Source organism: Nannospalax galili, unplaced genomic scaffold (assembly GCF_000622305.1).
Source record: "Nannospalax galili isolate Female #2095 unplaced genomic scaffold, S.galili_v1.0 scaffold842, whole genome shotgun sequence".
Classification (NCBI taxonomy): Eukaryota; Metazoa; Chordata; class Mammalia; order Rodentia; family Spalacidae; genus Nannospalax; species Nannospalax galili.
The window spans coordinates 1,014,955-1,023,618 of record NW_008349291.1 but is presented as its reverse complement, the minus strand read 5'-3'; the positions used below and the strand labels follow the sequence as shown (position 1 = coordinate 1,023,618).

The window sequence follows — 8,664 nt, the reverse complement described above, 5'->3', positions numbered from 1 at the left end:
TGCACCCATGTCGTGCAATGCCCGCGGAGGTCAGAAGAGGCTGTTGGATCCCCTGGAACTGGAGTTATGGACAGTGGTTGGCTGCCACGTTTAGAATGCAAATCACCAAGCTTTCATTGAACTTGCAAAGATCCTCCTGCCTCTGCCTCTGGGAGTGCTGGTTTTGTTGTAGTATTTTGTAGTCTAATATATACCAGCATTATTTCTTTACTGTATTCCTATGTGTGACACTGGGGATCAAACGAAGTCAAGGAAAGCCAATTCACTAGGTATCTTAGATTTAAGAAGTTAAAGAGAATTTTTTAAACTCCATTGGGTTTTTTTGAGACAGGGTCTTATGTAGCTCAGGTTGACCTCAAACTTGCTAGGTAGCTGAGGCTTTGAACTCTTGATCCTCCTGCCTTCACCTCCAGGATTCTGGGATTATAGCCTCATGCCATTGTGCTGTGAAGATCATTTTCCTGGGCTCTTACCTTAATCTATCCTTGTCTAGTTTCCTCATCACCATAAAAAGTGCCACCAGGAGGCTGGAGAGATGGCTCAGCAGTTAAGAGCACCAGCTGCTCTTGCACAGGACCGGGTTTGATTCCCAGCACCCACATGGTGGTTAAGTGGTTAACATCTGTCCGTAACTCCAGTTCCAGGGGATCCAGTGCTGTCTTCTGACCTTCATGAACACTGCATGACACTTACATACATGCAAGCAATATACCGATATACATTAAAAAAATGGTGCCACCAGCCGCCCAGTGATCCTGCTTCCTCTCTTTTCCATTACACACCTCTCCCCACATGGGACACAGATAAGCCACAAGTATGCAGAACCAGTCCTCTACATTCTACTCAGCATCCACCTCCAATCCATCCACTGGTTTCTCTTCACCCCACCTCGACTCTCATAGCCTGGCACTGGCTCCCACACTCAACAGCCAAAGGGCTAGAAAACTGCAGGCTCTCGTCCCTTCCCACTTTCCATTGTCCGTGATTGCCAAAATGCTCACCTTGAACTACCTAGCTCTACTGATGTCATCCTACCTCTTAATTCCCTTCCATCACCCAGACTAGAATATAAACTCCAGGAGGACTGGGATTATCTGTTGTGTTACAGCACTGGGCATGGGAGAATCACTCAGCACAGGGATGCAACGGAGATGCCTCTTCTTTCCCTTACTTGGACTTGCTCTCCTCCCGTACTCATCTAGACAGCCCCAATTAGTCCCCTTTCAGGGATCAGGTCAATGCCACCTCTGCAGAGAAGCCGTCTCAGCCATCCCATCTAAGATGCACTCACTTTTTCATGTGTGTGTGTGTGTGTGTGTGTGTGTGTGTGTGTCTGTGCACATGTGTGCATATGGGGATTGAGTTTAGAGAATTGCACAGCTATATAGCTAGATATGGGCTCTATCACTGAGCAACACCCAGGCCCTCACTGGGGGATTCTAGGCAGGTGCTCTACCACTGAACCACACCCCCAGCCTCTCACTGGGGGATTCTAGCCAAATACCACTCTTCTATTGAATTTCAACAGCTCACTGAACACCGTATGACACGGGTACACTTACATACATACAAGCTCTTTGTAACCTTTAAAAAAAATTACTTATTTCTTCAATCATCTATTGTTCATTCAAAAATATACTGTTCAGGCTGGGTGTGGTGGTGTATGCCTTTAATCCCAGCACTCAGGAGGCAGAGGAAGGTGGATTTCTGGGAGTTCAAGGTCAGTCTGGTCTCCATAGTGAATCCAGGACAGCTGGGGCTACAGGGAGACCCTGTCTGAGTCAACAAGAAGACCCAGTGGATAAAGGCACTTGGTGTTCTAAAGATTTTATTTTTTATTTTTATTTTATGTATATGAGTGTTTTGTCTGCATGCATATAATACATGCAATGCTTACAGGGGCCAGAAGAGGGTACTGGATCCCCTGGAACTGGAGTTATGAACGGTTGTTAGTCACCATATGGGTGTTGGGAACCAGACTCAGGTCCTCTGCAAGAGCAGCCAGTCCTCTTAACCACTGAACTGTCTTTCTAGTCCTTCCTTTTTTCAGAAATTGTTAATACACTTGTGTGTGTGTGTGTGTGTGTGTGTGTGTGTGTGTGTGTGTGCTGGCCAAAGGACAACCTCAGGTGTCATCCTCAGCATTGATGTTCACGTCCTTTTGAGAGGATTTCTCATTGGCCTGGAGCTCATAAATGAAGCTAGCAGTCTGGCTAGCCAATGAGCCATAGGGTTCCTCTTTCTGGTTCCCCAGTGCTGGGATTACAACTGTGCACCACCACACCTGGCATTTCACTTTTTGTTTTATGTGTACAGTATACTGCCTACATGTGTGCAAGTGCACCCATGCCCTGCAGTGCCTGAGGTCATCGGATCCCCTAAAACTGGAGTTACTGACAGTCGTTAGCTGCCATGTAGGTGCTGGGATTCGAACCCAGGTTCTCTGCAACAGCAGTCAGTGCTCTTAACCACTGAGCCAGCTCTCCAGCCCCTGAACCTGGCATTTTTATTTGGGTTCTGGGGATTGAACTCAGGTCCTCCTTCTTTTGAGGCAAGCTCTCCACTGACGCAGCTATCTCCCCAGTCCAGCCTTTTGAGTCAGCTTTGTTGTTGTTTGGTCTTTCTGAGACAGGGTCTCCCTGTAGCTCCAGTTGGCCTGGAATTGGCTATGTAGACCAGGCTGGCCTCACTCACAAAGATCTGCCTGCCTCTGTCTCCCGAGTACTGGAATTAAAGGAAAGGCGTGTGCTACCATGCCCAGCTTCAGTCAGGTTTTAAGTTGCTCAGACTGGCCTTGGAATTCACTCCACAGCCCAGGTTGGTCTTGAAGTTGTGATCTTCCTGCCTCAACCACCTGATCCAGCTACCACTCACTTGCTCAGCATGAGTCTCTGTTGCTGCAAGGGTGCTCAGATCCACAAGAAATTACCTTCTAAGTTTCTTTGATTCCGCCTCCTCCTCCCCCACCCCATGCATTGTCCAGACACAAAAATATAAATTCTACAAGGGCCAGTATTTTTTACTTTGTTCACTGTAGGGTTTTCGGAGGGTTTATAATGCCTGGTTTGGAGTAAGCACACTTGGTACAGGAATGCAATGGAGCATTGGGGAGCCAACCTCTTCTCTGATGGGCTGACCCTGTCCGAGGAGGTGTCTCCTGAGATCAAAGGCACACATTGGGTTGTAGAAAATGAGTCTATCAGGCAGAGCTTCTTCAGGCTTCCAAGGGGTATATCCCATGGGACTAATTTCTACTGGGTTATTCTTGATTTATAAGGGGGCCTGTTTTTAAGTTGGAGAAAGACTTGTGTACAGGGTTCCACTTAGATGGCACTTAAAACGACCTACTCTGAAGGATTTAAGTCTCTCTCTCTCCCCTGCCAACCATTAACGCCTATACTCAGGAAAGGCTGGGACCTTGTTGAGTACCCCCTCCAGGACCTGCACCTATTTAGAAGAGCTATTCTAAGTTCAGGGAGAGAGATCCCCACCTCTCTGGAATCCAGGATCAGACAACCAGACAACAGTAACTGACAGGATGAGGTTTATTGGAGTCCTGGAAACATTGGGAGTGGGATGAGGGGGTGAGGTTGAGGCTCACAGGGGAGGACCCCCTAGCCAAGTTCCCCCCTTCCCCTTGGGGTTGGGAGGAACACAGAAACAGACAAGTTGACAGATGGAAACAGATAGCTACTACAGTAGAGGGGGAGGGAAACCCCAATGTCCACCACCTCCACGGGGTCCCAGGATGGGGAAATGGCAGAGGACCAGACCACGCTCTACAGCATAAGGGATTGTCTGCCCTATTACTCTAAGGAGGGTGGGGCCATGCCACAGCCTGCACCAGCCTTTCCCAAGTGGACAGAGCTATGTGCATCTGGATCAGTCCATCCTACTGGGCTGGGAGACTTTGGATCAGTCTATTCTAGTGTTCAGATGTGGGGAAGATAGGGTTAGTCAGTCCATTCTGCAGTAAGGGAGACCTAATCAGTGAGTGAGGGAATTGAAGGTAGGGGGCATCTATCCTGGTCCTCTTTCATCACAGGAAGTAAAACAGGGGAAAGGCAGATTCTGGCTATAACCATTTTCCGGGGCCACCAGTGGGTGGTCAGGGTCATTTGGAGAGGACCCTGGAAGAGTCCAGGATACTGCTCCTCCCATTCCCCAGATGAAGTTCATCAGGAATGATGGCTCTCAGGAAGTGGGGCAGTAGGCTGGTGGGGGTGCCCATGTGTTGAGGAGAGGTACGTGTGGAGACCCGTTTCTCATTCCTAAGTCCCCAAGTCTTGAAGGCCAGTTGATTCCGGGGTGCCCACATTCTGGGGGTCTCAAGATCAGAAGTCTCTCTATAGATTTCAGGCCCAAACAACTCAGTTCTTAGACCCCTCTGCTGAGGGATCTGTTTAGTAGTAGTCCTACGTGGGTTCTGGGTGGCACAGTCTGTGCAAGTGGGGCCTCTCATCTCAGGGTCTGGCTCTGGACTTGGGGGACCTGGGCGACCTGGTTATTCAATCCATGCCCCTATGTAGCTTTAGGTGCCTGGAGAGGTTGCTGAGCGTTATGAAGCCCTTGCCACAGATGTGGCAGGGGAAGGGCCGCTCCGTGCCGTGCAGCAGCCGGTGGCGCTTGAGGTAGCACTCGTGGCGGAAAAACTTGCCGCACTCCAGGCACGGGAAGGGCTTCTCCCCGGTGTGGACCAGCACATGCCGTTCCAGGTCTCGGGGCGAGCGGAACAGCTTCTCGCACTCGGAGCAGCCGAAGATCTTCTTGCCACGGCTGGAGGAGCCAGGCACAGGCTCCCCCGATGCCCTCTCCCCTTCAGGGGCCACAGCAGAGGACTCCTGCCCGCTGCCCTCACCGTGGCTGATCCGTCGATGCTCCTCCAGAGCAGCCAGCGCTGCATACAGCGCTCCACAGTGGCCGCAACCATAGGTGGCCGGGCCCGAGTGCGCTTCCAGGTGGCTGGCCAAGGCCGGCGCTGATGCGAAGAAGGTCCCGCAGTCGCACTGGTACAGCGTGTCTTCCGAGGATGCCTCGGGCACAGCTGCGGGAGCCGGGGTCTCCCCCACCGCCTCGGGAAGCAGCGCCTCCAACTTGGGCATGCTGCCCCCCGCGGGGCTCAGGAGCAAACCATCGTCCCAAGCTGGTGGAGCATCCCCCACCTCCACGGTGTCACTCTCACCCGCCACCTCCGGATCCCCACCAGCTGCCCAGACCTGAGTGGGGGGCGCCGTGCTCCCCTGCAGGTCGTGCGTGAGCTTGTGGCGCTCCAGCAGGGCCGGCGCATTGAAGTCGCGCTCGCAGCGTGGACATTTGAAAGGCTTCACGTCGGTGTGTGCTGCCCAGTGGGCTGCCAGCTCCCGGCCGTGGTCGAAGCGCCGGGCACAGGCGCCACATGCAAAAGGGGGCAGTGAGGCCGCGGCTGCAGCTGCCGCCTCTGCCAGCCCCCAGCTGGCGGCACTTGCCCCCTCCAGGCCCTCTGCGCCACCGGCCCCCGCGCCTCCGCACACCGAGCAGGGCCCCACGTTGCAGCAGACAGAGCAGGGGGCACTCAAGGGAGGCAGCCCCGGGCTCGGCTGTAGCGGAGACGGGAGCACGCCCCGGTGCTGGCGCTTGAGGTGGCGGCCCAGGCTGGAGCGGGAGGAGAAACGAAGCTCGCAGACCAGGCAGCAGTAGGGCTTCTCACCAGTGTGCACAACCTGGGGACAGGAGCAAGAGTCACAGGGCAGGGCTAAGGATCCGGGTCCTAAGTCTGCTTCCCAGTCTCCCCAAGGACCAGAATCCAAGTTCTCAGCCACAGCTCACAGGGCACGTCAGGCTTCCACCCTCTCCTCTCTGCTAGGTAGCTAGGCAGGCAAGGAGAGCGAAGGGAACTCCAGAGAGGGAAGACAAAATGGTCCCAGGAAAAGCTAAAATACCATATGAAAAGGTGTGGACATTAGTTTTATTGAGGTCCACGGAAAGGAAACCTACTTCCTCCTGGGCAAAAGAACTCAGGCCAGTAAGATGGCTCATTTGGTAAAGGTGCTTGCCACTAGGCCTGATGACCTGAGTTCCAGCTCTAAGCCACATGGTAAGAGAGTCGACTCCTGCAGGATGTCCTCTGACCCTATGTGGGCCATAGCAGAGGCCTCTCCCCGCAAATATAAATAATTAATAAATAAATAAATAAATAAAAAGCAAGCAAGCAATAAAAGGCCACAGAATCTCAGGCCCGTCTGCTTCCGAGGACTTACCTGGTGGTGCAGCAGGCCAGTAGAGTCCCGGAATCCCTTGGGGCAGGCAGAACATCGGTAGGGTCGCTCCCCAGTGTGTGAGCGTAGGTGGTTGGCCAAGTTGAAGCTGTGCTTGAAGCCCTTGCCACATCGCGGACAGGCATGGGGCTTGAGTGCTGTGTGTCGGGCAAAGTGGCGCCGCAGGTCTGAGCGGTACCGGAAGCTCTTGCCACATTCGCTGCAGTGAAAGGGGACCCGGGGAGCGGCAGCAGGTGCAGCTGGCCCCGGAGCAGGGATAGGGGCAGGAACCACAGGCATCGAGGCGTTATCCATGGTGGCAGGTACCCTGGTGGCTTGGGGCTTTCTCTGGAGTTCAGCAGAGATACAGAAGCGGGTAAGGGGTCACTTCCCCATTGGCCATCCCTTCCCTTTGCTCTTTGGGCTCAGAAACACTTGTCCCCAGGGAGACCCTCCAGCTGGGCTAAGCCAGGTCCACTATCCAAAGCCATATCCACTGGCCCTTAAACTCTTCCCACTCTCCACAAACCCTCCTCCCTCTTCTCCAGTCCTCCATCCACTTCCAAGTTTTTGAGACCCACCCACGATGATTTAAGCCTCTCCCACTCTTATTCGAGCCCCTCCTATTCCTTTCAGAGCCCTTCACACTAGTGAGATCAAAAGCAGTGACTGAGATCAAACCAACTGAGCCGGGTGTGGTGGCGCAGGCCTTTAATACTAGCACTTGGGAGGCAGAGGCAGATGGATCTTTAAGAGTTTGAGACCAGGCTGGTCTACAAAGTGAGTTCCAGGCCAGCGGTCTCAAAAAGACAAAAAACAAACAAACCAAAAAAACAAAAAAACAAAAAAGTCCAATTGAAACTCTCCATCAATGAAGCGGGAATAATACTAATGCCTACATCATACAGTGACGGTTCAAGCTAAGTAAAACTGCAGCAACTGTTCAACGTACTTAGGCAAGCCAATGCACTGCAGACACCCAATAACCGCGCAGGTCTGAAGATCATCCTCTAAGTTTCTCTAGTTCCCTCTTTTCTTCCCACATGCTTCCACGTTATTTGACTTTTCCAAGTTACATCTCCACTAAGACCTGTCTCCAAATCCCACCCAACGTTTCCTTTAAATAAACCACATCTTTTCTACAACCTCTACTCCCTCCAATCATTTTCTCGGCCCTTTCATAGCCTGCTGCTAAGCTCCCGGCTCCAAACATTTGCATCTTCATTACAAAGATCTGATAGTTCTAAAACTCTCCAAACTGCACTTACAAGAGGCTCCCTTTCTAAGGCTACTTTTTCTCTAAGCCACACCTCAGACAAACTCCACCTAGCCTACCCAAAGGCCCTCCTACCTTTTGGGGCCCCATTTCTACATTAACCTTAAGGAAGTCAATTTTTCTACCTAGGCCCCTCCCACCACTCTGTGAGCCACACCCCCTCATAAAGTATCCTCTGCTCAAACCACACCCATTTTCTAAACAGTCCTTCCCCTTTACTAAGCTCCTCCCCTTACACTATGGGCCCCGCCCCTCCTGCGCCCCGCGACCTGCGGAGCTGCTGCCGCCCCCCCCATCCCGCCCAAACCGCTGGAAGAACCAGGCCCGGAAAAGTGGCCCTTTGTACCCCTTTCCCTGTCCCTATAGGTGCGGCCTCGGGCGCCCGGGGTCGGGGAAAGGTCAGGCGGCCCGAGGGCCAGGCGAGACCACCTTGATTTTGCGTGGCGGAGATTCTGGAGACCCAGCACGACCCCGGGAGGCCGAGGAAGTCAGTCGGATTTCCTCTTTAATTACTTACACCTCCCTCTGGGCGCCGACATTTTGGGCAGCGGGGTCAGCGTCACTTCCACCTGAGGGGCCCCTCGACTTCCGCCTCAGCTCCCTTTCCCCCCACAATCCCCCTTTCTCCCGCCCCCTTGGTTCCCCCCTTCCCGCCCTCACTCCCCCTTCTCCCTCTTTCCCTTTTCCCAGGCCTGGTTAAAGAAGCCAGACTAGCGCCATCTTGGTTGAGGGCACAGGGAGAGGCGGGGCTTAGATTACCCGCGGCGCCATTGTGAGTAAGGGCAACGTGCTCTGCGCGCAGCTTCTCATAGTCCATGGCGACGCTAGGACGTGTTAACGCAGATGGACTCAGATGGCCCTTTTTCCTAGCCTTCTACTCCTCCTGGCTAGGATGTCGACTTGTATCCGGAAGAAAGGAAAGTCGAAGTGCTCGAACCGCAGTGCAGAGCTAGAAAACACTAAGCACCATCTTACCACCTTGAGGCCATGGGGCTTTGAGGCTAGAGACGCCATGTTAATTAGGGGCGCTTAAGCAGCCATTTCCCGTTCTCAGCTAATCCGTACCTGTACTTGATTGAAGTGCTTTGTGAGACGAGAGGCTTTTCGATGTAGCTGGGGAATTTTTGTGGGTTATTTCCCACGGGGGTGGGTGGG

At 53.0% G+C, this 8,664-nt stretch overlaps 1 protein-coding gene across 5 annotated transcripts; it reads right to left on the bottom strand.

Annotated features, from left to right (window-relative positions):
- Nucleotides 1-3,527: 3,527 nt before the first annotated feature.
- Fiz1 (FLT3 interacting zinc finger 1) lies at nt 3,528-8,652 on the bottom strand. 5 transcript variants are annotated; one of them, XM_008846645.3, is made up of 4 exons: nt 8,575-8,652; nt 8,269-8,458; nt 6,237-6,581; nt 3,528-5,699 (listed from the first exon to the last, which is right to left on the bottom strand). In XM_008846645.3, exons 2-4 carry the CDS (start codon nt 8,317-8,319, stop codon nt 4,509-4,511), a joined length of 1,587 nt encoding a protein of 528 aa, XP_008844867.1. In that variant the 5' UTR covers nt 8,320-8,458; nt 8,575-8,652; the 3' UTR covers nt 3,528-4,508. The 5 variants fall into 5 exon arrangements, with proteins under 5 accessions (XP_008844867.1, XP_008844866.1, XP_008844868.1 ...); XM_008846644.3 differs by having other exon boundaries at nt 8,269-8,468; nt 8,575-8,620; XM_008846646.2 differs by lacking the exons at nt 8,269-8,458; nt 8,575-8,652 and adding an exon at nt 8,027-8,117.
- Nucleotides 8,653-8,664: the final 12 nt, after the last annotated feature.